Source organism: Pseudozyma flocculosa (assembly GCF_000417875.1).
Source record: "Pseudozyma flocculosa PF-1 unplaced genomic scaffold scaffold00015, whole genome shotgun sequence".
In the NCBI taxonomy this organism is placed as follows: Eukaryota; Fungi; Basidiomycota; class Ustilaginomycetes; order Ustilaginales; family Ustilaginaceae; genus Pseudozyma; species Pseudozyma flocculosa.
The window spans coordinates 61,987-89,354 of NW_006920883.1; the positions used below are offsets into that span (position 1 = coordinate 61,987).

Below are 27,368 nucleotides of genomic sequence, written 5' to 3' on the forward strand. Positions count from 1 at the left end.
TGCAGCGACCCGAGACGCTGGCCCTCGTCTGCGTCGTCTCCGCCTGCGCCGCCTAGCACCAAAGACAGCCCACCCTCCGGCGTGCCCTGCCGCTGCACCTGTCGCAGCAGCATCCGCTGCAGCAGGGCTGCCTTGATTGGCGATCCGCCCACTCGACTGGCAGGGCTGCCGCGGTCGCCGTGCGTGGCGCTGTGCTGCAGATTGGATGCCAGCGACAGCGCGTCGTCGCCGCGCACGGGGGTGCCGCCAATCGACCTTCCCCAAGCCGAGACAGGGCTCAGCGACAGCAGGCTCGCCACCCGGCTCCTCGCGCCCCACGACGTGTCCTCGGTCGCCTCCAGCACCGGCGAAAGGATGCGCACGGGAAAGTGCTCGCGGAAGAACGACAGCGGGTTGCGGTCCAGAGGCACGCCACTGCCGTAGACGCCCACGATGCCCGCCGTCGACGACGATGACCCCTCGTCTTGTCTTGCCGAGTGGCTTTCTTCATCATCGTGCAAGTGCTCTTCCTCCTCTGCCACCGCCTCGAGCGGCTCGCCCAGCCCGGCAGGCGGGACCAGGCAGGGCGGCACCTCTGGCTCCAGCCCGACGTGCTCCACCTCGCGCGGCTTCTGCGGCGAAGGGTCGGGCGAGATGACAATCTCCTCGGAAAGGCAGCTGCTCAGCACGCTGATCGACCCGAGCGTGTCCTGCCGACGATGGCTCGACGACGTGCTCTCGCCCGGCGATCTCGCATGGCCAAGCGTCCATGGCGTCGCCGCAATCGCAGTTGCGGTCGCGGCCCCGATCGTGCTGGCTGCGTAGCTGGTGTCGGAAGCGGCGGCGCCTTCTTTGTTTGCCTTGCTTGTGCGTTCGAGGCCAAGCTCGGCGCTCAGCGGCCGCTTGGGCATCGCTTGCAGGCCCATGGCCTCGCCAAGCATCGTCTTGCTTCCGGGACTCGAGGCAGTCGAGCGCCTCGAGTTACTGAGGCCGAGCGACTTTGCCAGGGACAGCTTCGTCTTGATCGCCCGGCCGACATCGGACGCCATGCTGCGGCGCCGTCGCGTGTTGTCTAGGTCATCGCGCACGCCATTTCTCTCCGACCCAGTATCTGCGGGAATTGCTGCGCTGGTCGGCGAGTGTTGTTCTGCCGGTTGTTCGCCGTCTCTGTGGTCGCGTCTTCTGCTGTAGTCGTCTGCGAGATCCTCGAGGACCATGTACGACGGCGACCTGAGAGCCATCGCATCCGAGATGGTGCTGCGGATCTTGCGCCGCTTGGCCGACTCGGAGAGGTGTGCCAGCATGTCGCCCACGGGGCTGTTGCTGATCGATAGGCTGGCCCTGGCGGCGATGCCGATGCTGCCGGGTGTGGACTGGTGGCTGCTCGGAGAAGCACCGACGACATCCGACCCCGAGAAGCTCGATGGATGTGCGCGGGCCTGGCCGGGCGATTCCTGCTCGGAAACAGCCGTGTCGTCCTGGAGGAACTCGGCCATGGTCATCCGCGTTTGGTGCTTCTCGGCTGTAGGGCTTGTGGACATTGGCTGCAGGCTGAGGTCGATGTCGATGCCGGCATCGGTCTGTGCCTCTTCCTGACGTGCTTGCGATCGTGAGGGAGGATCGGCCTGCGAGGCCATAGTTGACATCGATCTGTCCCTTTCGAAGCTCGGACGTGGCTCAAGGGGAGCCATGCCTGCGCTCGCCCATCCTGCCTGACGGTCCTCGACGGGCTCGCATTGGAGCGGATCGAGGGCTGTGTCGTCCGGAGCAAGAGTTCCGGCGTGATGGTGATCATGATGACCCTCGAGCTTGGCGCTGCCGTCGCCTTGAACAGATCCAGACAAGCTGGCACGGCGTTGTCGAGAAGAAAGTAGCCCGGCGAGCTCGTGCGACCGTCTCTCGTCACCGTCAACGGCGCTCAGATCCGAGAGCGAGGTATCCGAGCGATGCCATGAGCCGCTGCTGGCCGGCATGAGCAGGTCGCGGCCAGGCTGAGGGTCCTTGTTCGTTCTAGTCCCGGCGGGCTCTGCCGGATGCCCGCTGACGCCTAGCGTGGGCTGACCCGGGAAATGCGGGAGCATGCTGGGCCGGCTGGCATGCGAAGCTCGATGGACTGCTCGGGCTGCCGTATCGTCGGAAGCTCGCCCGTCATCCTGTGGCAGCACTTCGAGCCTCGGATGGGGTGACAGCATCAAGTTGACCGCACGCCAGAACGGGCTGCGCGGCTCGACGCGGTCGCCCGAGCCTCGCCTGCCGGCCCAGTGGCGGTCCGAGTAGGCGACGCTTTTGACGCTGCTGCTGCGCTTGGCGCCGGACCTCGACCTGACGCTGCCAGTGTGATGGCTCAAGACAGCCGACGGCCGGTGCACGGCGGCTCCAAAAGTATCGGCGCTCGAGAAGCGGATGGGCCCAGCCTGCGGAGACGGCGCCGCAGGCGATGAGCGCGGATGCACGGCAGATGCTTGATCGAGGAGGCCGTGGTCGTAGCCGTTGCAGTCGCCATAGCCGACGCCCGCCACGGGGCCACTGGTCGAGATGCTCCAGTCCCTGCCGTGACTTGGATCGAGGGGCGGCGTGTGTGCTCGACGACGGCTTCGAGAGCCCTCACGCATGGCATGGAGTCGGCGCTTTTCCAGAAGGTAGGCCACGAACCTCTGCAGCACCATGAGCGGCGAGGTCAGCGTGAGGCCCAGACAGAGAAGGACGACGGTGGCGGCGGAGGTCGTCTGGCGCGTGTCGTGGGTCCAGCCGTTGGTCAAGAAGGGGAGCGAAAAGGCCTGAGGAGGACAAGGAGAGCAAGGGTTGGCGGCATTGGTCGGGGAAAGACGTCAGCTATACGCTCGCTAGGCAGCGGCCTCGTGACCCAGGCCGGGTCCACTCACAAAGGGCAACCATACGCTCAAGATGAGGCCGGTCAGCCTCGAGAGAGCCTTGAGCGCCTCGGTGCGGCTGAGGGTGGTGGCCGGCGCGCTGTCAGAGCTTGGAGAGAGGCATGGCTGGTCCTGCCCGACCCCGCCCTTTTCGATGTCGCTGACACGACGTGCCGATGCCGCTGCCGCCGAAGCCACCGACGCCGATGATTCGTCAAAGCCCTGTCCAGCCGCATCGCGTCGTAGCCGGTGCGAGTCGACGAGGACGAAGCCGGTCGACCTGACACGCCTCAAAAGGGCTTCGCTATGCGAGCATGTCGATAAGCGCGACGCGCGTGCCGCGAGTCGCCGACTCCGATCCGATCCGGTTGTTCGGCCAATTTGCGGAGTGATCGTCGGACGCAGGATGCCGGACGGGGCGCGGGTGTCCGAGTCGGGTGCCTCCCGGCTGAAGGATGGCTCCGGCGAAGCAAAGGTGCCATCGAAGGCGTGGTCGTAGGCGTGCTGGATTGAAAAATCTGCGGCGGCGGCGGCGGTGGTGCCTGCCGTTTGATCGAGGTCCCGGTGAGCATCGCCGTCGATGCCGCTGCCTTGCGCATCGCGGCGAGAATAGGAGTCGTAGGCATCGAGGGTGCTCGCCAGCGTGGTCGCGACGGGCGCACCGGCGCCGCCCCAGTTGGCCAGGGTGGTAGCCGTCTGCTCGGACCGGCACAGGGTGCCCTGCAAGGCCTGGTCGATCCTCCTTCCGGTGTCGAGGCTGCCAATGGGTCGACCGTGGCCAAAGGTGTGCACTGACGCCTTGGGGGGGATCACGCCGAACTCGGTGCGCGTGGCCGCCACGGGCTGCATGAGGATGGGTTCGAGCTCACGGTGCTCGGCGATAGCTCCCCTTGGCTCGTGCGGACGAGGGCTGGGCGGAAAGCCGAGGAGTCTGTTGCTGTTGCGGTTGTGGCCGCCTTGCTGCTGGCTGGATGCCCACACGGCCCAAATAATGCCGCCGATGGCGAGGGTAGTGACGATGGCGAGGAGCGCGACGCAGCTGATGGTCCAGGCGGACGTGACGGCCTGTCCGATGGTCATGCCCGAGTCGTAGGCGGCGCCGTCACCGTAGATGCCCGTGACGAGGGCGCAGGCGGCCGAGACAAAGACGGCGGCGAGGCTGGGTGGAAGGAAGAGCTTGAGGCGCGAGGCGGCGGACCTGTCGAGCCAGATGGTGGCGAAGCTGTTGGTGGCAAAGGCACAGACGATGGCGGGGCGCAGCAGCAGGCAGAGGCAGAGGGCGAAGGTGGTGGGGGCGTCTGAAAAGGGCGAGGGAGGCGGCTGTGAGTGGCGAAAGACGACGTCGCAGAGACTGGCGGCCGAGGCAAAGACGATGGCAATGTCGAGCGAGGCGAGGAGGAGCTGGAGGCGCTGTGCCGGGAGCAGGCGCTGGTGCACATGGCTGGGATGGAGGAGCGATACGATGAGGGCCGCCGACGAGGCGATGCTCAGCAGCGCCAGGGCGGCCAGAACGATGGCCAGCGGCAGGCGTTGCACCATGGCTGCGACGCGCGACCGTCTTCGAAGAGCGGCGGAGGTATAAACACACGAGGGAGGGAAAGAGGACGCGGTCGGTAGGAAGATGGTCGTGAGGATGACAGTAGAGCGGATTCTTCTGGTCCGTACAGGCGGGCAAGACGAGGCAGGCAGTCGAGCGGCTTCATCTCATCGTGTGTTGCGTGGGCAGTGAGCAGAGCAGGGCAATATAATAGCCGTAGGGTTGCGACGGCGGCGCGGCACGGCGTAGGCTGGCCTCTGATCCGGGAGCAGGCGGTGCTCCTGTGCCTCTGCAGCAGCCAACCAGCAGCTGCTGCAACGAGCAAGAATGGGCTGTGGATGCTCAGAGGTGAGCGGACGACGCCTTGATGAAGCGAGCAAGGGAGAGGTGGGGTCGAGCTTGTGGCGTCGCCCCGAGGTGGCCAGCCAGCCGGGCGCGGTGGCTTGCCGCGAGGCCGGTGGTGTTGTGTCCAGAGTGATGGCGAGGATGATTGCGGATGCCATTGCATTCTCTTGATGGATGGGCCGTCGCCTGGCCTGGCCTAGCCTAGCCCAGTCCTGCCTTGACCATGGTCGGGTGGCGAGGGATGGCGTGGCGAGAGGTGGCGGGAGGTGGCGAGGAGCGGCCTGGCCTGGCCGTGACGCGGGCTGAGCGCCGATGTGACTTTAGCCCGTGTGCCAGAGAAGACGAGGCCAGGGCGTGGATGTGATCTCACAACACGGGCCCAGCGCGCGGGCTCTTTGTTTTGGCAGCAGAAGAAAAAGCGGGCCGCCCACTCGCCTCGCCTGCCTTCTGGCCAGCGCCAGCCGGCAGGCAGACCAACAGGCCTGGCCTGGCCGCGTTCAAGCAGCGGTCAGACCAAGCCAGCCAGCCAGCCCAACCAAGGCCAGGCCAGGCCAGGCCGCCCGAGACCAACACCCACACGCGCGCGCTGGCCAGCCAACCGACCCCCCTGCCTGCCTGCCTGCCTGCCTGCCTTTATCCATCTTCCCGACCACCTCCACCAGCCAGCCCCGCAACCGCACCCTCCTACGTCCCTCACCTGGCATCGCACTCGTCCTCACATCTCATCCCGTCCCGTCTCATTTAGCTTCGCCCTACCCTTGCCCGCGCAGCAGCCGCCCACACCAGCCACCATGGGAGAGTCACGCACCGAGCTCATCATGTGGCTCAACGACCTCCTCGCCCTCAACTACACAAAGGTCGAGCAGTGCGGTTCCGGCGCCGCCTACTGCCAGATCATCGACTCCATCTACGGAAACGTCGTCATGCCCAAGATCAAGTTTGACGCAAAGCACGAGTACGAGTACCTCAACAACTTCAAGGTCCTCCAGGACACCTTTAAGCGAAACAAGATTGACAAGCCCATCCCCGTCGACCGCCTCGTACGCTGCAAGATGCAGTGAGTCACACCAGTCGGCTCGTCGCGTCCCGTTCGTCTTCCTCGTCATCTCACCTCGTCCTCGGCCTCCTTTCCTCTTCTCTCCTTCCTCCTCGGCCCCGCCCCAGGGACAACCTCGAGTTCCTGCAGTGGATCAAAAAGTTCTGGGACAACAACTTCCCCGGTAACCCCTACGACGCAGAAGGCCGCAGGGCCGGCCAGGTGGCCGCCCCACCGCCATTGCTCGGCGCCACCACGGTCGGCTCGGCCCGCCTCACCGGCTCCTCTACCGGGCGCGCCCCCGTTCGTGCCGCGGCCGGTGCCGGTGCGTCGACGGGCGCGACGCGGAGGCCCATCGGCGGCGTCTCGAGGACCTCGGCTGCCGCCGCCGTGCCCAACGAGACGATCCAGGCGCTCACCGCACAGATGGACGAGATGAAGGTCAGCGTCGACAGCCTCGAAAAGGAGCGCGACTTCTACTTTGCAAAGGTGAGCCACCCTTGGGCCGGCCGCCGGCTGAGCCCGCTTCTTCCGGCAGCGTCTACGTCATGCTGACGCCTTTCCCTCGTCGATCGCACGGATCCTCTGCCCAGCTCCGCGACATCGAGATTCTGGTACAAGAGCGACTCGGCCTGCTCGGCGAAGAGGCCGAGCAAAATCCCGACCCGGAAGCCGAGACGCTCAAGCAGATCCAGGCGGTGCTCTACAGCACCGAGGAGGGCTTCGAGGTGCCAGAGGGCGCAGAGGTGAGTCCCCGGACCGGCCCTGGTCCGCGGCGCCCCGACCGTCTTGTGCCGCTGCGCTCTGTGCTGACAGCCGCCACCCCATTAATCCCCTGTCCAGCCCCCTCTGGACGAGGAGGAGACGTTCTGAGCTGGCCGCTCAGATGACCCCGTTGCTGCGAGACTCCCGCCGCACTCTTTCTTGGACGGCGAGGCGGAAGCGGCTTGCTTGCTTACATACCAACCACCCCACCCGCACCCCACGCGCCGATTGAGATGCGGCCGGCCTCGCATCCGGCACCCACGTACCCGCAAAGGAATCAACCACACACTGCACCAGTGCCAGGAAGGGCCGGATGGAAAGGGTTGATGCACGGCAGACGATGAGGCCGGCTGGGCCGGTGGAAGCCGGTCACTGATGTGACAGAGGCAGGACTGCGCGCGACGAGGCTTGGGCATGCCTCGGCTCTAGCTTCGATTACGATCAGGACCGACGAGGCAGGGCAATGCGGACATGGGGCGGACGGGATCAATGATGCATGAGAAACGCCAGGCTGGCCGGGCCACCGCTCCTCTTGTCGCCGCGCGTATCTGGCGAGGCGCTCTGCTCGTCATCGAGGGCGGGCACGCTGCTGGATGCCGTCGAAGGCGTAGCGAGGGCAGTGGTCGTGGTCGTGGTCGCCGAGTCGGACGGGGTCCTCGGCGTCGCATCGCCAAGACGAGTCGAGGGCGACGTGGGTGGCACCTGCTCATTCCACTCGGACCCACCACCGCCACCTGCGCCACCGCCGGCCGCCGCTACCTGGCGCGAAAGGGGTATCTGGAGCGGAGGAAGACGCAGGTCGGTCATGGACCATTGATTCGGATCGCGGCGTCGGCGTCGTTGCTGCTCCTCGTACGCCTGGTCGTCGATCGAGTCTTGGCGATATCGGTGGACGCACACGGGTTCGAGCGGGGACCGAGTGGCGGTGCTCCCGTCGTGGGGCGGTGCAGCACCGAGCGGGGTGCGGCAACCGAGGACGCTGCGGTGCGACGCTTCCCGCGAATGTCGTCCAAACGACGTCGGTGCAATGGTGCGCGACGGGGCAGCGCACCTCGTCCCTTCGTCTTCGAACGTCGTCGTCGTCGGCAGCGTCGACGGTCCCTGCGTGGCTTCACGATGATGTGGCCGCTGCTGCTGGACGAGGAGCAGGGATCGCGGACTGGGCAACTTGCCGTCCCGCACCGTCTCGCCGTGGTGCGTGGCGAGTCGAGGTCGCTGTCGAGGAGGGGTACAGGCGTACCGATCGTCGCTCGCACTGCGTTGCTCTCCCTCCTCGCTTGCTCTGCGACGTCGAAACGTGGTTTCTTCACCGGATCGATGGCACCATCCTCCCGTCGCCCTCGAATCCGGCTTCGTATCGAGCTGCTCCTGCTGCTGCTGGGCGGGAGAGAAAGTCGACGAAGCAGAATGCCCCCTCCGATCCCGGGGCGGGTACGAGGCGTACCTCTCTCTGCCTGTCCCCGCGATCGAAGCTGTGGAGACGGATGAGGTGCGACTTTGTTGCGCGGCGGGCGGGTGGAAGAGGAGCGACGACGGCGGAGCGTAGATCGATCCGCGCCGGGCGTGCTCCATGCTGGGCGCTCGCAGCGGAGGAGATGGATGACGCGACCGATGAGCTTCGAGCTGTGGCGCCTCCGCCTCGTTCCGAGTGCGCTTGCTGGGCGCCGGGATCGCAGTCGTTGAAACGTGATGCGGCCGCGCTCGCGAGGGCCCGTGACTCGCTGCTGCTGCTGCTGCTGCTGCTGCGGAAGTCGAGGAGGACGGGAGCGGCGGTAGCACCACGCGGTCTCCCGCGACAAAAGCGCGGGACGACGTCAAGAGCCGAGGCGGGGGCTGCAACGACCCCACGCCACGATGGTCAGACGAGGCATCGCACCCCCGTCCCTGCGAAGTGGCACCGCTTGATGTCTCGCCGCCCCGTAGCAGCAGCAGCGTCGTCGTCCTCTGCTCGCCGAGCGGCAGCCTGGCGACTGTGGATCGTGGCGAGATGCTCTCGTCAACGTACGGCCGCAGCCTCGACGAAGAGGGAGACGAGGCCTCGGGCGGCCCTTGGCCAAACTCGGTGGCATAGACCAGCGTGGGTCGCGGCGGCGGCGGCGCCCGATCGCTGCTTCCCGACGGCCGTCGTACCAGGTGGGGTCGAGCGTGGTGCTTCTGTTGCTGATAAGCGTGGCTCTGCAGCTGCACCGTCCGTAGCTGCGGCTGGCTCGGCACTGTATGCGTCGCTGCGGGCAGCCCCTGTCCTGTCACCGCCGGAAACGGGGAGGGAGTCTGATGATGGTGCTGGTGTTGGTGCTGGTGCTGTTGCTGGTGCTGATGCAGGTGCTGTTGCAGGTGGCGCTGCTGATGCTGCTGGTGCGGATGGTGGGCCGCAGCGCCCTGGTTGGCGGCGCGCATCATCTTTTTGCCAACTTGTCGACGGTTCTGGAACCAGACCTGTCATAGCATGGCGCCGAACAAAAGGGGGGGTCGAAAGAAGAAGATGGCCCATCGGGTGGCGTGGTCAGCTTGGCGCCTAGCTTGTCTCGTCTCGAGGCGCGGCGCTAAAGCGCGAGGCGGACTCAGCTCACCTGCACCTTGCGTGGCGAGATGCCGAGCTGCCTGGCCAGAGCTTCGCGTACTTGCGTCGACGGGAAGCTCGTCTGGGGATATGCAGCGTCGAATGCGGAAGGGATCGAAGCGAACAGTGCGCCGGTTCGGATATGAGCGGCGATGGCGATGGTGAGGGCGGGGGAAGAGAGGGAGGGGGACGAGGGAACGGACGAGAGTTCGAGACTCACCTTTTCAAGGATCTTGTAGAGGACCATGCTCTGTTCGGTCGTCAGGAGCTGGCGGGTGCGTCTGCGCGGGACGGGGCTCGAGGTCGATGCCAGCTCCGTGGCCGGCGTACTTTGGTCTGAGAGATGTCGGGACGGAGGACCGGGCGAGCTGTGCGTTGCTGCGTCGCCGTCCTGGACCGGCGCAACGGGCTGCACCTCTGCCTCCGCCATGGCCACGTCAGTCGCGCGTCCCTGACCGCTTGGGCCGCCAACGCGCTGCGTCCCCGCTGCCGCTGCTGCCGAAGACGTCGAACGGGGCCTCTGCTCCGCGTCGCCTGCCATGTTCCGGACCGGCGTCGACGCTTGCGCGTCTGCGAGGCGCGCCTTTGATGCCGCATGCCCCTGTCGGTCCTCGTGCTGCCGTTTGCCGCCTTGGTCGACGCCGTCGTCGGAAGCGCCGCCTTCTTGCCGCCCATCTCGGTGTAGGACCTCGCCCCCGAGAGAGATGGCCACTGCGCCGTGACCATCGGTGGTGCTCAGACGCCGATATCGATCCACTTCGACCGACCATGCCTCGATGCCTGAGGCGGCGGCCAGAGCGCGCTGGCCATCGGCACGCGCGCGTCCGTGAGCGTGCTCGTGTCGCACCTGTTGCGACTGCGGATGCGGATGCGACATCGTCTGCGGCTGCGCCTGCTCCTGCTGCGGCTGGTCATCCTGTCCTATCCGAGGGCGGAGCGAGTATCGACGGCGCTCGGTGTGATGCTGATGGCGCGCGGACTCTTGCTCTGCGCGTCGCAGCCGCGGGTCCGCGTGCGGCGAGGCCAGGCTCATGCTACCCCGCATGATGACGACGCTGACGACGACAAACGGCGACAGCGACGGCGACGAGGATTGTGCTGGCGTCGCGTCAGTCAGCTCGAATGTAGCTTGCTGCGGTGAGCGTCCGACGGCCTATGCGGTGCAGGCGGGAAAGAGCACCGTGAGGGGAGGGGAAGGCGGGTCGACGGAATGAGGTCGGGAGAAAGGGGAGATGAGAAGGAGCGATGCGTGTGGAAGCGGCGACTGTTTAAGGGTGCGAGGAGGAATCGGGGGCTCAACGAGGTCCCGAGCAGGCGGTCCCCTCGCTGCCTGGCCCTTTTGTCCGTTGATGAATCCATGAGCCTCCGGCTTGTGTCGGGAAAAGGCAATACAGAGCGAGGGCGTTGAGAACAGAGGAGCGGCAGCGGCGGCGCAGCGGCCTGGCCATTGTGTGCAACCCCACCATCTGTGTCGGTGCTACTACTGCCGTATCATCAGGCAGGCAGGCAGGCAGGCAGGCGGGCAGGCAGGTACATAATCAGGCAAGGCACGTAAGGTAAGGTAAGGACAGGACGGACAGTAGTCGTACGTAGCGTCGACCTCGGGGCGGGCGTCGACCCGGGACCGCTTCATGATTGATGAGATGAAAGGCATACCGAGGGGGAGGGGTGGACGCGGGCGTAGCATCGCATGATGGGCTGCCCCACGCCAAGCAGGCTTCCATTGACTGGGCTATCAAGGCTACAGTAGTAGGTACATAGGTGCCCCGAGCCCGACTCGGGTCCCAGTCTAGGTTCGGGGCCCTGCCGTGGCTGCTTGACCCGTCATGAGACGCGGCTGGCTGGCTAGTTGCCCGGCTGCACCGTCAGCATGCCGCCGCCGCTATCGCCCTCCGGCCTCTTCCCTATCTGCCCCAGGTTGCACCCAAAGTTGCCTGTCGTACAGGTATGCGTGCACGATGCGGTCGGCACATCTTAATTGCTTCAGCTGATGCTCGACTCGGAAGTCAGGCAGGCAAGGCGGCGCCGTTGCGTTGCGGAGCCCGAGGCCTTGATCATCTTTTGCGCGCCCTACCACGACGCTCGCACGCAAGCCCTGTCGGTTGCGGCGTTGCCTGACTGATTGACTGTTCTGCCCGTTGCCAGCCCTTGCTCGAGGGTGGATCTCGCGAACCCCTTTGCCTCCCGCCTGGATGAAGAGAGACAATGGCGGCAGTGGGCGGCGGTGCGGCCATCGCCAGCGGCGTGGTGCGGTGCAAAGAGCCAAGGTGCGGCGCGGCACGGTCGGGCTGTCAATCGCCACACATAATACGCAGGCTAGGCTATGCGGAGCAGAGGCACCGAGCGGTCATGAGCAGCTGGCATCGGGCAGGGTCATCTTGCCACCATTTCAGGACTGGTCACGTCTCGAAGCTCATCTTGGCGCTGCGCCGTGTCTTTCCCGCGTGTTCCCAGCTACTATGGCCAGCCAGCCATACCTACTGTATGTAGACGGACCAACAGGCGGGGGTCCCTGCGCTCAATGAAGTGCCGGGCAGGATACTAGAGCACGGTCCTCTTTGCTGCCTGTGCATCGTAGGTGCTTCCAGATACGATGTCAGGCGCCCTGTGCACGCGCAATTGTCGTACAGGCCCCTGCTCCTTCCTCGCCGGCCTGTACGTACTCGCGGCAGTTCAAGCGACGGAGCATGCCAACTTGCTTGCTGGCCGTAAATGCAGGTGCGTCTCGAGGGCTAGCTACGGAGGGAGGGCCTAGGCAGCCTGGCCCGTTGATGAAGCCGGCAACTTTTGAGGCTACCAAGTCATACTCGTCGGTGGTCTGCACAGCAACCTCCCGCTGTCCCGTTACCCTCATCTCGTCAGACAATACATGGCATGCCCCCACCCCCGCACCCTCTCTCCACACCGGATCGGGAGAGGAAGCGAAGAGCGAGGAGCGGATCGATCGACCCACCCGCCGTTCCCATCGAGCACTGACCCCGTCGGATGCAATCGCGACCACAGCGGCTGTGTATAGACATGTACGTACGTTCATGATTCATATGTGCGAGATGGTCAGGGGTGGCCAACCGGCCAATCTCTGTGTCGCTCTATTCTTCCGAGTCGCACCGTGATGGTCGACTAGGTCGTGGTGGTGTGGGCGCGCGGGCTAGCCGGCGCATCGTTGGCCTCCGCACTGTCTTGACTCGATCGTCGCAGTGCTGTCAAGGATCAGGCCGGATCGAACGCCCAGAAGAAAGCGGTGTAGGTGCTGCTTCTTCGGGTCTTTCAGCGTGCTTCTGACGGGTCGGGCTAGAAGCGCCGACCGCCACGATCAGCCGGCCAGCTACCAACGCCGTGGCGCGTCTCCCCATCTCGAGCTTACCAATGCGGCGTGGCTTTGGATCCATGGTGAGGATCCATCCCCTTCCTACACCTTTGAAGCGTCTTTGCACAGCACAGCCTGTCACTCTCGGACATTCCCGAACCGTCCGGGCGGCAAAAGGCGGTGGAGAGATCCCGATCAACGCTCGCCAACGGGGGGCACCGAGACTTCTGTGCCGGGAATGTTCCTTCGAATGCCAAAGGCCAGGGGCGGCTGTCGTCTTGTCGTTCCCGCCAATTCCGTATCACGTCGAGGTCTCGGCGTTCGGCAGTTGACCGTGTGTATTCATGATTCGATCGATAATCGTCGATGACAACAGCGGGGAGGACGTGGGCTGCTCTTGGGCGCGTATCCGTACGGGCGCCGCGACGGACGTAGGGAACCCCACCTGCTTCGACAATACGAGAGTCGCGTCTCCTTCCGTTCCGAGCTTGTCCCACATCGTCGAACCTGAACGCGTATCATCGATACCTGCTCGGACCGGCAGTTGCAGAGCTTTAGTACTTCATCCTGCTGATCTCGGACGGGTATCGCCAAGTGCATGGATGGTGAGAGAGACAGAGCGGCCCGGCGAAAATGAGGATGCCGTCGCGTTGCACATCGGCGTTTGACATGGCGTGCCGTCGTTCCTCGTCATGACAGCCCCCAAGAATCGAAACAAGAGCGGTGGTGGGGGGACGAGGTGGTCATCAGGAACGCGAGCCTGAGCCTAAGGTGATCCTCACTCAGCCACAGCGGGACATCGTGACGATGTCGACAGATGAAGTGCAAAATGACCAACGACGGGCTGGTTGCATCGGCCAAAGTCTGCGGTCATGCTCGGCTATGAGTCCATGTTCGGCAGGCTATGGTTCGGAGCAGAGCCTGGACAAGGCTTGTTGAATATGTACGTTGCTTGGGGTTGCAGGGTGCTCTTTTGTAGAACTGCAGGTACAGGTCGAAGGCAGAGAAGGGATGACGGCGCGGAAATGACGGTGACGAAATGCGAGGTGATGAAGTAATGCAACAAATGTGGGCGGGCGCCATGTATATGTGCACGCGGGACGAGATGGACTGTACAGATGAAAAGCGGCTGTGGGATGCAAAAGGACAGAGATGGGGCTGGAAGGCAACGAACGTGGTGCAGCGGTGACGAGAAGACCGAGGCAGAGACGGAGCGGATACGAAAGAGGGAGGCGGGGAGCGTGCTGTCATGGCACGGCACGGCTGTCGGCGTCCGAGAGACGGGAATGAGGGTCGGGCTCGAGACTACCGCGGGTGGTAGTGGGGGCCGGTGGCGGCGGCGGCATGCCTCGTTTTTGGCTTGCTCTGTGGTTCGGGGAGGGCGGTGAGGTCAATCTCCTCGTAGTAGGGCACGTCCTGGGCCCCCGTCTCCGGAGAGAGTTGCGTGCTCCTGGATTCGGGACTGCCGTCGGGCGTGCCGACCGCCGTCGCCTCGCCGGACGTGTAGTCCTGCGACAAGAGGAAGGGGTCCTCGTCGAGCCGCGCTGGGTTCTGTTTGCTGTCGGCCATGAGGGTCTTGCTTCGCGTTGGCATCGGCCGATGCTTTGGACCTACGAGACCTCCATCGACGCCAGTCCGGGAGGGGGTTCGCTCCCGGAGCTGGAAGGTGTTGTCGGGGTAGTGTCGGCAGGAGCCCTTCCTCGGAGGGCCCGAGGGTGCATGGTAGCTCGATGAGGGTGGGTGGCTTGGCCAGGCGGGTTCGTGGTGCATGCTGTTGGCGTGGCGGTGTCGCAGGGAGATGCGACGAGCGCCACCGTGGCCCATTTCCTCGCCTTCGTACCCGTCCTCGCAGGAGCCGCAGCATCCGGAACCTCTGGACGACGCCTTACGGCCAATCTCGATGCTCCGGGAGGTCCAGCCGCACGTCGGGCTGTTTGGCTCCGAGGTCTTGACGCGGCGGGGCTTCTCGTTGTCGTGCGACTTGACGACCTCGAGTGGCGGCAGGGCGTCGGCCAGGCTGTGGTTGTGGTTCTGGTGGTGGGTATCGGTGCCGTGGGGTGCATCGAGGTCGCGATCCTCGTCCTTGCCGTGCCACATGATCTTGCGCGAGAAGACGCCCTCGAGGTGGAAGACGAGCACCAGGGGCCACGCGACCATCAGGAAGACGGTGAGCGTCGTTGCCACGTTGCGGATCGGCTCCGACTCGAGGACTTCGGCGAGGGCCTTGGTGGCGATGGTGAAGCCGACGTTGGGGAAGATGAAGGCCCACCAGGCCAGCACGAACGTCATGTGCCTCGGTTCCTGGATGGTGCCAATGACGATGCTGACGAGGGCGAAGCAGAAGAACCAGGCGGCCCAGAGCCAAAGGAAGATGGAGCTGACGACGGCGAGGATGACGAGCGTCGAGGCGATCTGGTCGCGCGGAAGGCTGAAGAGGCCCGCCTCGGGCAGGTAGCGGTAGGATTCGCGGGCCAAGCCGATGATGGCGAGCGCGGTAAATGACGGCGGGCCCGCGCACATGAAGAGGCCCGGACGGTGGTTGACGTGGGGCAGCCCGACGGTCATGAGGCGCTTGAAGAGGATGGCGTACATGAAGCAGCTAAAGGCGAAGCCGAGGCCCTGGAAGGTGGCTCCGGCGATTGCGATCTCGTAGGCCCTGGCTGAGGGTTGCGTGGGGACGACGGCGTTGGCCACGGTGCCGACGAGCATCGACGGGAAGATGGGTAGCACCCAGCCGGGCATCATCGAGGACAGCTTCTGCTTGCCCTCTGGACGGCAGCAAGGGCAGTCGGTGGTCTCAGCACTCATATCCAGCCTCGTGGAGCGGGAAACAGGGACTATACACGAGCCTTGTCAACTCACCGTTCCAGAGAAAGCAGTACGAGAGGAAGCTCTGGCAAAAGGCGATGCCGGTGTAGGTCCAGAAGAAGGCGCGCATCATGGTCGACTGGGCGGGATCGGGATCGGGTCCCACGAGGGTGGCTGCGCCGTTGATGAGGGTGGCGAAGGCCAGCAGCGCCGGGCCGACAAAGACGGCCTCGAGCGGGTGGCGCAGCACGGCGAGCAGGCTGGCGGCGCCCGAGGCGAAGCGGAAGGCCTGGGCGGCGGTGAGGGCGAGCACCAGGCCGAGGTTGCAAAAGTAGAGGACGCGGCCCATGTAACGCAGCTCGGTGAGGTCCATGACGTTGTTCATGAGCACCAGCGCCAGGCCGCCCGTCGACATGGGGAACGTGTACCATGCCAGCGTCAGGTGCGGCAGGCGGTCGCGCATGAAGCTGTAGCCCGAAGTCGGCATGGTGACCGAACGGAAGGCGACGTGGGGAGCGCGCCGAGGCAGACAGCTGTCGAGTGTCGCGCGTTGCTGCGCGCCAGCCGAAGGGTCGAGGCCCTAGGTCGCAAGAAAGCGCGGCGTCTGGCGAGCGGGCGGCCGGCCGGCCGAGCAGGCGCGATTTTTGGAAGCAGGGCCGAAGTGGCGGAGAGGGCTTGGATCGGCTCGGACCGTGCCCGGTAGCAGTCAGGGCGGGCAGGAGAGTAGTGCGTAGGCCGTCGAGCGTCGTATCACTCTATGGAGGCCAGCAAGCAGGCAGCAAGGAGGAGCAGGAGGGCGATGGGTGTCTGGAGATGGGGGGGGAGAGGAGGCTCCGGCGAGGGGAACCAGCTAGAGAGCGGCAAGCCGACGCGAGCAGGCCAGCCTTCTGTCCTTCTTTAAGTACTCGTCCAGCTTGGTCTCCCGCTTCCCTTGTCGGCGGAAGAGACTACGACGGCGAGTAGTCGAGTGCGACGGTCGCGGCGATGACAGCAGAGACGAATGGGTCCGGGACGCAGCCCTAGCGGCCGTCCCACCGCACTCAGCCCCGCCGCTGCCAAGGCGGACAGCCCCGACCGCCGGCAGCCAGCGTCAATTAGCGTCGAGCTATTCTCGCCATCACCCTCTTTCACAGGTAGCGCCCCTCGAGCGGGTGCCATGGGATACAGTATGGTAGGACGGCGACGCCAAAGCCAGTGCTTGCCAGTCTTGGCTTCGGCCCGTATCCTCAAGCGTGCATCACACAATGACCAGCACCGCCCTGCAGGGGGCTTGGCTTGCGCTCGAGACCGAGGACCAAGAGGCCACATACTGTACATACAGTAGTGCGAACCCCACGCACTCTGGCAGCGGGACGTGGAGCCGGAACGTGACAGCGGCTTTGCGCCATACGTAGGTAGCAACATCGATAAGGCGCACCCAGGCAGAGGACGGACCCAGTCATCCTGGGGCCTTGGTCCTTGGCTCGCCGGTAGTCGACCTTTCAGGAAGGCTTCCGAGGACCGCCCTGCCAGGGAGCACCGCTGGGCCAGACCAGGCGGGTGCGTGCCCGAGCACCGTGCCCACTGTGCCTGTACGTGTGCGCCTGTGGGATCGAGGGTGCCTTGGCTTGCGTCTAGGCTCTACGGCAGCACCGGCCCTCATCGGAAGTGTAGAGAGGCGTCGACCTTGAGCGTGATCTTCGGCCAGGTCGCTGCGTGTGTACCGAATGTAGCCCCTCGAACCTCCGCGAGGCTGCCTCGTCTTGGCTCGGCTACGTCGGCCGCCGTGCTCGATAGGTACGTGCGCCGCAAGTCGACCCGTGCGTGCGGCCCCTGGGTCCGAACGAGCTCGCAGCACACACACACTGCTGTACACAAATGGAAGCATGTTGGGGCCCAACCGTAGCCTCGAGGCCGGCAGCGACGAGGTGTCACGTCAAGGCCATCCTCGGCGGGCATTGGCCAGGATCGGCACTGCACCACATCCTACAGTTACGGCTAGCGCAGCACGGACAGCGCAGCCCAGCATAGCATCCACCAGCCCAGCCCAGATCAGCCCAGCCCCACTCCCAAAGACACCGCGTAGCATGGACGCCGCCGATGCACCACCGATTGAGCGCCTTTCCCAGCGTACAAAGGGGACTAGGGGACTTGTCAAGTGCAGAATGTACATATGTATGTAGCTCGTTGGACGCCGACGATGCCAAGCTCCGCGGGTCGGAAGCTAACGGAGTGTAAGGTTGGTCGCCACCGCCGCCACCGCCGACGCCGCCGGCGCTCATGAAGTGGGGGGCCACCGCGGCGCCCTCCTGCCCGGTGTCAAAAGGGGAGTAAGCCTCGCTCTCTTCGATTGCCAGCGCACCATCGACCCGGTTTGCTTCCGTTCCATGCCGATGGCTTCCATCGTCACAGCCTTGCCAAGATCAGGGCGGCGGTGGCGAGACAACTTTGTGCCTGATCGCAAAGGTTGAGTGAGCCTCCTCAATCGGCTTTTTCTCTTATCTCTCTCTTGCCGTAGCACCGTACCTCTGCGCTGGGACTTGCGGCCGGCATCTTGACCCGCCCGCGCTATGCATGTGGAGAGAAGGGCTCCATGGTGGCAAGGGGAGCGAGGTCTTGAGCGCAGCAGTAAGTACTTGGCGCCACTTGACGAGGGCTGAGGAGTGCGCTCAAATTGGAAACAAGAAGAATGAGATCGAGACATGGCTCCCACAGTCGGGTCGGGTTCTTGGCACGAGGGTGCCATATTGTCCTCACGGACGTAGACACCGGCACTTTGCGCCCCGCTCCGCCCGCAACCACAAGAAACGACAAGATGCGACGCCTGTGATCCATGGACGGCTGCCACCGCGCAATTGCCGTGGTGGAGCCTGGGACACGGCGAGGCCAGGCGAGGCCGAGCTTAGGACGGTGAGCAAGGGGTTGACCGCCGCCTTGCTTCGGGCGGTGATGCCGACCTCCGTCGGCCGACGGCGTGAAAGAGCACCACACACACCTCTGGCGAGGATCCACAGAAGCTTACGAGCTCATTCTGAATCGATGTATGTGCCTACAGTGGTCTCGAGCGCCAAGACCTGAATCAAGCTCGTAGCACCGAGCATCGCAGCCCTGACAATCCGGGGCGCGCTATGCGGTGATTCCGCTCGCCCATCAAGGCCGGGTCATGTTGATTCGATGGCATCACCGCGACCCCTTTGTTGGCTGGGTGGCGACTAACGCTCAATCGTTACGGTCCGAACGAGTCTTGGCATCGTGAGGCGGTGAATGGCGAGGGTGGGAACAGCGACGGACGGGCGAGAAGGTACACAAGGTTGCAGAAGGTCGACCAGGCTAGGCCTGGCCAGGCAGGATAGTACTATAAGACGCCGAAGTTGGGTCGGGCCTGTCACTGCGCCAAGCTGCTCGGTTGGGCGAGCCGGATTTGCACGATCAACGCAGCATGACGAGACGAACGACCGCCAAGCCTAGCCTAGCCTGCCCAGCGCTATGTATCAGAGACTAGCACCGTACCGTACCACACCCGCAACGTGCCGCCGCAACCGCCGCTGTCAGGCCAGGCCTGGCCTCACCGGAGGATTTTTTGGCCGGAAAAGGCGAGCGATAAGGCCGCGTCGAAAAGAATTCTCCGATGTCGCCGGGTGCCTTGCCTGCCTTGCCCTTTTTCGCCGCGGCATGGCCTCACCGGCTGTGGCCTTCGACCCGCCTGCCCCGGCACCACCAGCCCCTGCCCGCCCTCGTCGGATGGAAGCGAGCACGTTCGGATGGGCACCGGCGGACGTATTCCACGTTCAACAGCACACACAGCCGGCCCTCCCGCTCAGTCTGGAGAGGGAGTACGTGACTTTCGCCTCCGAGGGGGAGGGGCCGTTGCGGTTTGAGCGTTGCCTCGGGCAGGAACGTGATGGGCCCCTACGGCCCCTCCTACCCGCTTGGCGCACCACCATTGCTGAGGCGCGGCTCTTCGACAGCAAACGCGACTGAGAGTCAAGTGCTCGACTTCCCGATGCCTAGGGCCGTACTGGGGCCGAGGGACCGTCTTTGACGGGTCAACGACCATCTGCCGTGCGCAGCAGAGTCGACACACTGGCCCAAATCACCTCGGTACGGGATCGAGCGCCGCGAGCACAGTCGCTGCGCCCGTCTCACCACGGGGACGCGCTTTATTGGCTAGGCTCGTCGCCGTGGCTATAGGTCTCAAGCAAGTCTTTCCGGTCGGCACCGCGACTCTATCGCCCTGTACGTCGCACGGTGGCCGTGGGCGAAGTCGCAATGCTTCGATCCGTCACTCCTCCATAGACCTTCAAAATGCGAAGCTTTGCAGCTGCGGCAGGCTTCAGGGCGAGCTGAAACGGGCCTCGAGTAGATGAGCTGCCATGGCCGTGGGAACCGTCCAAGTCGAGGATGGCCTCGAGGATCGATGTGGCCGCGACTCCACCAACAACGGCGAAGCTCGCGAGCCAGTCAAAACGTAGGCAGGCTCGCCATGTACCTGGGATGAAGGATGGCGGGGAGACGTGCGATGCTCTCGTGATGGGACGCCAAAGCGCTGCCGTCAGCACCGCGACCGGCTCCTTCCGGGCGCGGATCCAGCTCAACGTCGTTGCGCAGGGCCAGTCGGCCGGTCTGACGGTACGCCGGGGCTACTGGCGGTGGGGGCCTTCACGCAGGGGTCCCCCGCTATCTCAAGAGTTTGTGCAGCAGCTGGTCGATGGCAGGGTAGAGAGGCCTCTGGAGCGGGACGATGATCGAGACGGAGCAACTCGCACCAGCTCCACCCGAACCTTGTGCACGGATGGCAATCAGTAATGCGAGTGGGTCGAGAGGCAGGTGTTCGACGCCGACATCGTCTGCCACCCGCTTGATTCGACGTGAGCGCTTTCCGCCGCGTCGTTCGAGGAGGTCGATCTCGACGGGGGCAAGGCGTCCATCGCGACACCATTCTGGTTCACCTTGGCTTCCAGACGACCCGACCGTGGTGAGCTTATCTTGAGATTAGGCCAGCGAAGAGTTTCCTCGCCATCATTGCGCGGATCAGCTCCGTACGACGGACGAGAGCGAGCAGACGAGGGCAAGAGCGAACGAGAAGCGCGGCACCCGGGATCACGGTAACGACTGGAAGGCGTGGCGGTGTGCTCTGCAAGCCCGCTGAGTCTGCCTATCTCTGTGGTAGCAGACTTGTCGCGACGGTAGGCAGCGTACAGTGAGCACGAAGCAGGAATCGCAGCAGAGGTTGCGAGGGCCTTATGAGCGCACGGGGACGATGGATGGTGGACGCGCTCCTCTGTGGCTCGTACGATGTCGGAGCTGCCTCGGCGGTGCAGGAGGCTGGCTTGGGTGGGTGGGACCCTGACGGCCCGCCCGCCCGATTTTTTTTTCTTTTTTTTTTTTGGCCGCGCGACTGGCGCGAGTCCCAGCCCCAACACAAACCCAAGCAGGCCACCGCCCGCCGCCCCGAGGGCCAGGCTGGCAGGCTGGCTGCTCGAGCCCAAACACCTCCTTCCTCAATTTTGGCTCGCTGGCTCCCCAACCATCGATCCGACTCCACGACCCACAGCGGCAGGCGCTGCCGTGGCCAGCCGTTCCCGAAATCCCGGCGAGTGGTGCGGCGTCTTCCGGCAGCCAGCGGGCACGACCCGAGGCTCCCGACGCCGTCGCATGCTATGGGTCGCGCCAGCATGCTTGCCTGCTTCTTGCTCCTGGGCCTGCCTGCCTGCCTGCCTGCCTGTCGTCGCGTAGATGGGCAGAAGGTCCTGCCTCGCCAGCATGCTTCCGAAGAGGCTGCGGTGCTGGGAGGCCGTGCCGCCCCAACGCACCTGCCTGTTCGTTCCGGAGTGGCGCCGACCCGCATACCGACCTTGGCCGTCGACAGCCAGAAGAGAGAGTTGTGGCCTGATGATGGCGGCGATTCTTCCCGCAGGCTCGCATAGCGTCGAAGGCGCCGCGCTCGTGGCTCCAATCCAACCAAATCCACGGCGGCATGGCCTGGCAAGGCAAGGCATGGCAGCATGGCAGGCTGGGCCCGTCGAATCGCGCCGGACGCCCCGATGCCCACTCTGCTGGGCGGGCGGGCTGGGTGGCTGGCCTGGCCTGGCTGTTTCTTCTTGGAGGGCGAAATAAGGGAAAAGGGGAGGCCCGTGCCTCGCGCCCTCCCCGCCCCTGCCTGCCTGCCTGCCTGCTTTCAACGGCCGCCGCCCTGCTGGCCCCAGCCCCGGCCCACTCACCCGACCCTGGCCTTGGCCGGCCTGTCAGGTTTTGGGGGGCGGGCAGCAGGTGAGGCAGGCCAGGCCGGGCGACGCGAGGCGCACGCCCAGAGGCAGCCTTGCTTGGCGAGGCGGGCAGGCGGGCAGACAGGCAGACAGGCAGGCGAAGCAAGCAAGCAGGTGCAGGGGCCCAGCACCGTCGGCGACATCCCGAGAGTCTGGGGACGAGACGTCCTTCGCAGCGAGCCCCGCTCGCCCCCCTCTCGTTCCAGGCTGTCCTGCTCGCCATCATCACCAACACCGACCACCAACACCGACCACCACCACCACTCCTTCCCTGCCTTCGGACCCTCTTCGCTCTCCACGCTTCAACCCGCCCCTCCGCCTGCTTCTCGCCCTTCCCCACTCGCTCTCTCTTCCCCCCTCAACGACATCGCAGCCATGGCTCCTCAGCAGAAGGGTTTCTCGTGGTCCAACATCGCCGTCGGCGCGACGATGAACATGATGGAGGTGAGCAGACGCCGGCGGATCGCGGCGGTAGAGACTGGATCAGTGCGCTGGCGGACCATCGGCGCAGAGCCATTCCCGCTCCGGACTGATCGCGGCGAGGCTCGGGCTGGCAGTTGCCACCTCGGGCGAGTCTCTGCACCGTTGCAGATGGGGTCGCCTAACGCAATGGAAGGTCGCGATGAGCCGGTGCAGCTCGCCGCTCAGACCAGCAAAGCGAGCCAAGCTGACATCGCGCCCCATGCTATGCTGCTTTCCCCCAGGTCACCACCCTCGGTCAGCCCCTCGAGGTCATCAAGACCCAGATGGCGTCGAACCGCCAGCAGACGATGGTGCAGGCCCTCAGGACCGTCTGGTCCAGAGGCGGCGTGTACGGCTTCTACCAGGGTCTGATCCCGTGGGCGTGGATCGAGGCCTCGACCAAGGGCGCCGTCCTCCTCTTCACTGCTGCCGAGATTGAGAAGGTCGCCAAGAACTCGGGCGTCGGCCCTGGCTTCGCCGGCCTGCTCGGCGGTATGGGCGGTGGTATCGCGCAGGCGTACGCGACTATGGGTGAGTGCGGCTCGGCCCGGCCGTACTGCAATCTCGACGCCGACCCTCTGATGGACTGACACGACTGACGTCGGACACCCCTCTGGTCTGCACGCTCTGCGCCACAGGCTTCTGCACGTGCATGAAGACTGCCGAGATCACCCGCCACAAGCAGGCCGAGGCGGGCATCAAGCCCCCCTCGACCTGGGCCGTCTTTGCCGACATTTACCGCCGCGAGGGCCTGGCGGGCATCAACAAGGGAGTCAACGCCGTCGCCGTCCGACAGTGCACAAACTGGGGTAGCCGGTGAGTGGGCGGTAGGACTTCCTTTGGCTCATTCAAGCGTGCACGCTCTGGTTGCTAAGTTTTGTCCTCCTCCTGCTCCTCTCTTCTTGCCCCTCACCTCGTCCGACCGCCTTCTGCAGGATGGGATTCGCCCGTCTTGCCGAGACTCCGGTCCGTTCGCTCGTCGGAAAGACGGAGAAGGACAAGCTCAGCGCCCTCGAGAGGGTCGCCTGCTCGTCGATCGGAGGTGCGCTGGCCACCTGGAACCAGCCCATCGAGGTCATCCGCGTCGAGGTGAGCATCGTAGCCGTCTCCCCGGCCTGCTTGATGCAGCACACCGCTGCCTGGCACTCTTGCTGACGCATCCCCTCTTTCCCTCGAACGTCGCCCATCACCGCCGCAGATGCAATCGATGGCCAAGGCCGCGCCCGGATCGAACCGCCCCGAGAAGCTGACGATTGGCAACACGTTCGCATACATCTACAAGGAGAACGGCATCAAGGGCCTCTACCGCGGCGTCACGCCACGCATCTTCCTCGGCATCTGGCAGACGGTGAGTGCGGACCTGGACGCGTCGCGTGTGGCGTCCGCCTCGTCGATGGCATCTCGTGCTGACCTTGGCCCCTGCCCCACCCATCCACGCCTCTGTTCCTGCTCCGCAGATCTGCATGGTCTCGTTTGCTGACTACGTCCGCGAGTTTATCGGCAACAAGTAGGCGCAGGGCCGGCCGGCTGGCTCTGGAGGTTGCGATTCTGGACACGGGAAGGGCGACGGAGGGGCGGAACGGGCTCCTTCGATAGAAGGGACTGCATCCGAATCGAGCGTCGGTGCCCGCCATTCCGCAGGCGGAGTAGCTCGTCGTAGCGGCGTCGTCCCAAGGGTGCCCGGGTGCCGCGCGAAGAGAAAAAATACCAATACACGAGCCCGATCGATGGTTTTGAGTGTGGGTCGTGCTGCGCGCCACTACTCCTTCCTTCCCCGATGCCGCTGCAGAGGATGAGGTTTAGGTTGTCAGAATGGGACGTCTGCCGCGCGCGACCGGGTGTGCAGGCTGACGGCCGGAGACGGCAGGCCAGGGGCGGGCCCAGACGCTGACGATCGGCTGCGAAGCGGAGCATAGGGGCCAGATCGCGCTGGGCTGGACGGTCCGTCCCGTCCAGGGGCGGCGAGGTTCGGAAGGCAAGTGGTCGATGAGCGACGAGACGGCGTCCAAGTCAGGCCCACCTCTGATCAGAGAAGGGCCTTCTACGGAGCAGAGCATGAGATGCCGCTACGCATGCTGCCCTTTCCGATCGGCCTCAAGGGGTGCAGGAGCTGGGGGCGAGGGCGGGTCACCACGGATCGTGCGGCTTTCCGAGCTTTGTTGGCCCTTCCCGACGCGCTCGGGCAGGCCAAGACGACGAGGCGAGAAGAAGCGAGGGACCGTGGGAAGGCTTCGACCCGGGCTTGGCTTGCTGTAGCTTCTCGTGGCATCGCGGCCCAGCCTTTGTAGCTGCCGAATATGTGGGCGAGCTTCGGATGGGCATGCCGATGAGACGGACGGCCCAAGCCAGCCGGCTCAGCCAACCTTAGCTACCTGTCTGCTTGCCAACGACACCGTTCCCTGTCGGAGCGGGCCGAGCTTACATAGCTCGCAGCACCCAGCAGCAGTCCGGCGGGGCGGGTTACCCCAGCTCGCCATCGCGGCCGTGCATGCAGTAGAAGTGGGCGGACCGGCCGCCCCTGACCGGCACGGATGGGGAAGGAGACGGGAGGGCTCGGAAGTTTGTTTGCCGTTTGGCGAGCGGATGTCGCGACGAACTTCCGCTGCGCTGGTGCCTGCTTTCCCTTTATCTCTTCGGTGGTCCGCCGTTCATATCCACCTGCTTGCTGCCCGGCTTGATTACTCGCCAGGACCCCCTCTGACCAACACAGCCTCACCGAGAACTACCAACAAAGGCTTCTCGCATGTCCGCCAGCGTTTCCACACTCACATCCAGGTACATTGCCGGTCTTTCCCGCACAGTCATGTCCGCCATGACATGACGGAACGGTTCGAGCGCATCGTGGATATGGATATACATATCATGTACGGCACCTCAATGGCGCGGCCGATACCGATCAAGCCAAACAAGCTAAGGTGCGGCGCGGGGCCAAGATAGAAGCAAGCAAGGATTAGCGCAGGACGTCCGCAATCGAGTCGAGGCACCCCACCCCACCAGCCTAGGCCGGGCGCGGCGCGGCGCGACTACCTGCTAATCATGAATGGCGCCACCACCATTCCTTCCGAACCCCCCGCAATTCGACGGAAGTGCGGGCCGCGCGGGCACGGTAAGAGGCCGCGCTAGCCCAATAATCTAACCTTCCTTTGGCCATGCAAGGCTGAGACGGCGGCGGCGGAGGCACTCAATCACGAATATATGCCTGCGACCAACGTGCTGCGCTGCCTCGCCAGCTGGGCCGCGCCATTGGATGACCGACTAGCTCGACCAGCACAGCTCTTGCTGCATGGCGCACCCACGACTACCACTCTGGGTCAGCACAGCAACTGCGGGCCAGCTAGTCCGGAGCGGAATCGTGTATAATACGGCGGTTTGGGACCAGCCGACGAGCCCGACTCGCTCCCCGCCTCACATCGCCTCCCCCTCTCTCTCGCCGTCATACCGTCTTCCCATCGTCAAAGTCGCTCTCGCTCCGTCTACGACGCTTCGCCCGACTGCACCGGGGCCTCCCGGCTCTCGGTTCACAGATGTCCTCTACCACCGCCTGCAGCGTCGACACACGAGTCGCAGCAGGCACCGAACCCGGCATGTCGTCTACCGCACCCTTCAGCATACCGCCGCGCGTCGCCATCGCCGACCACCAGGCTGGCGAGGCAAGGCAGGGATCAGAGATGGCAGGACCCGCCCAGGTAGGAAGGCAAGTCGACAACCTGGAGCGAGCCTTTGCCACCGACTTTGCCAGCCCCTGGCCGGCCACTGTCCGCCCTCTGCCCCTGCAGTCGGTCCCTGAAGCGGAGCAAATCGACGACGGAGAAGAGACGCCGCATTGGTGAGTCCCGGGCAGCCGATGGTGCCCCCATCATCCCCTGCTGGAGGGGAGAGGACAGGGCCAGCGGGAAGAAAGGTGCTCAACATCGGACCCGACTGACGTGACTTGACTGCCGCCATCTCTCGCCCGCGGTGCGTGCAGCACCTTTGATCCGCTCGACCGCTTTCCGCGCCGTCCATCGCTCCAGCCTTCGTCGGCCCACGGCGAGCACCTCGTCCGCACCAGGACCGAAAGCGTCTACTCGCACTTTGAGATCGGCATCCTCTCCGCCTTTCCCTCGCCGCCGCTGTCGCCGCCCCCGTCGATCGCGCCGGGCCCCCACAGCTGCACATCGCACGACAGCCCGCTGCTGCCCCTGCTCTCGACCCGGGAGGATGACGCGCCGTCCGCCACACTGCACGACACCCTCGACGGGCGCGAGGATGGCGATGCGAGGGCGAGTCTGGACCTCGGCTGGCCCTCGAGCTTCTTCTGCGCCGGGTCGAGCCGCAGATCGTCGTTCTACCCGGCCGACGAGCACGAGAGCACCGCTAGATCGGTGCAAGTCGTGCGCCGCACGCCCTCGACGCCCGCAGCAGCGTTCATCAACGCCGTCTATTCGATGCAATTGGCCCATGCCGGCCTGTTGACGTGGCTCCGAAGCCAGGATGTCACCGGGACGCGCGACACCGCGACCTCCAGTTCTGCGGCTGCCGCGCAAGATGACGCTCCGGCCACGTCCGGCGAAGCTGCGAGCGGCATTGATCTTACTCCGCGTGCAAAGTCTCGCATCCTGAGGCAGACGGCATCTCCGGCGCCCTCCTACCACCTTCCGGCTCCGCCTCCGCTGCCGGACCCGTCTGTCCTCTTCTCGCTGAGCATCCCGACGTCGTCCGAAGAGACCCTCGGCGCCGGCGCGGGAAGCCCACTTGATGCGGCCTACTCGCCGGCGCCGTCCGACTCGACCTTCTGGTCCTCGACGTCGCATCGTAGCTCGATCGATTCGAGCGCTGCTGCCGCTTCCAAGGGCGAGGCGGCCACGCTCCTCGGCGATGCGCCCGGCAGCTCTGCCACGTCCACCTCAACCTCGAGCGGCTGCGGCGAGCCGACGAGCGATGCGACGCACGCGGAACGTGAGACGCTGCTTCAGTGTCTCCAAGCGGCGGTAGGCAAGGGGATGGAGGCCGTGGTGCTCCTGCGTGCCTTTGACGCGAGGCAGCCGACCCCGGCGGCCGTGACGAGGCAGCGCCAGGGTACACCGCAGCCCCCGTCTTTGCCACTGCTGGCCTCTCCACCGGTTCCCCCACGCCGTCTCGACTCGCTGCCCCCCGCTCGCGGGAGCGGAGGCGTTGCAGGCAGCGAAGGGGAGGATGAAGGCAGCCGCACCTCGCTCGACGTCGACGCGCCCGCCGCCTGCTCGACGATCAGCTTCCCGGCGCCGCGCCCTTCCACACCGGCCGCCGCCGCCGCAGCCGTCGACACGACCCCCGTCTCCAGTCCCACTGAGGAGCACCTCAACTCGAAGACGACGACGACGACGACGACGACGAATCAACCGGCATGTCTCTCGTTCTCCCCGCCGCCACCATCACCGCGCCAGCCGCAGCAGCAGCAGGGTGGGCTTGAGCTGGGGCTGGGGCTGGGGCTGG

At 65.2% G+C, this 27,368-nt stretch overlaps 7 protein-coding genes across 7 annotated transcripts in view; 3 read left to right on the forward strand and 4 right to left on the reverse strand.

Moving 5' to 3' along the window:
• PFL1_04525 (uncharacterized protein) overlaps positions 1-1,616 on the reverse strand; it is a gene marked incomplete at both ends in the record, with an annotated part of 2,872 nt that extends 1,256 nt beyond the window's left edge. Inside the window, one exon of the mRNA XM_007882051.1 lies at positions 153-1,616. Coding sequence (XP_007880242.1) covers positions 153-1,616 — 1,464 coding nt within the window. The remainder of the gene's footprint in view (positions 1-152) is intronic.
• Positions 1,617-1,989: 373 nt separating this feature from the next.
• PFL1_04526 (uncharacterized protein) lies at positions 1,990-4,388 on the reverse strand (the record flags this gene model as incomplete). The annotated part of the gene is made up of 3 exons (XM_007882052.1): positions 1,990-2,036; positions 2,186-2,756; positions 2,862-4,388. The coding sequence occupies 3 exons, from the start codon at positions 4,386-4,388 to the stop codon at positions 1,990-1,992; spliced, it is 2,145 nt and encodes a 714-aa protein (XP_007880243.1).
• Positions 4,389-5,522: 1,134 nt separating this feature from the next.
• PFL1_04527 (uncharacterized protein) lies at positions 5,523-6,640 on the forward strand (the record flags this gene model as incomplete). The annotated part of the gene is made up of 4 exons (XM_007882053.1): positions 5,523-5,788; positions 5,896-6,256; positions 6,361-6,513; positions 6,611-6,640. 4 exons carry the CDS (start codon positions 5,523-5,525, stop codon positions 6,638-6,640), a joined length of 810 nt encoding a protein of 269 aa, XP_007880244.1.
• A 378-nt stretch (positions 6,641-7,018) lies between these two features.
• On the reverse strand, positions 7,019-10,137 carry PFL1_04528 (uncharacterized protein; the record flags this gene model as incomplete). The annotated part of the gene is made up of 5 exons (XM_007882054.1): positions 7,019-7,747; positions 7,977-8,274; positions 8,409-8,968; positions 9,103-9,174; positions 9,313-10,137. The coding sequence occupies 5 exons, from the start codon at positions 10,135-10,137 to the stop codon at positions 7,019-7,021; spliced, it is 2,484 nt and encodes an 827-aa protein (XP_007880245.1).
• Positions 10,138-13,704: 3,567 nt separating this feature from the next.
• Positions 13,705-15,694, reverse strand: PFL1_04529 (uncharacterized protein; the record flags this gene model as incomplete). The annotated part of the gene is made up of 2 exons (XM_007882055.1): positions 13,705-15,167; positions 15,262-15,694. The coding sequence occupies 2 exons, from the start codon at positions 15,692-15,694 to the stop codon at positions 13,705-13,707; spliced, it is 1,896 nt and encodes a 631-aa protein (XP_007880246.1).
• Positions 15,695-21,827: 6,133 nt separating this feature from the next.
• On the forward strand, positions 21,828-23,425 carry PFL1_04530 (uncharacterized protein; the record flags this gene model as incomplete). The annotated part of the gene is made up of 6 exons (XM_007882056.1): positions 21,828-21,896; positions 22,157-22,445; positions 22,553-22,730; positions 22,850-23,003; positions 23,113-23,262; positions 23,372-23,425. 6 exons carry the CDS (start codon positions 21,828-21,830, stop codon positions 23,423-23,425), a joined length of 894 nt encoding a protein of 297 aa, XP_007880247.1.
• A 2,073-nt stretch (positions 23,426-25,498) lies between these two features.
• Positions 25,499-27,225, forward strand: PFL1_04531 (uncharacterized protein; the record flags this gene model as incomplete). Its single annotated transcript, XM_007882057.1, has 3 exons — positions 25,499-25,740; positions 25,882-26,884; positions 27,148-27,225. The coding sequence occupies 3 exons, from the start codon at positions 25,499-25,501 to the stop codon at positions 27,223-27,225; spliced, it is 1,323 nt and encodes a 440-aa protein (XP_007880248.1).
• Positions 27,226-27,368: the final 143 nt, after the last annotated feature.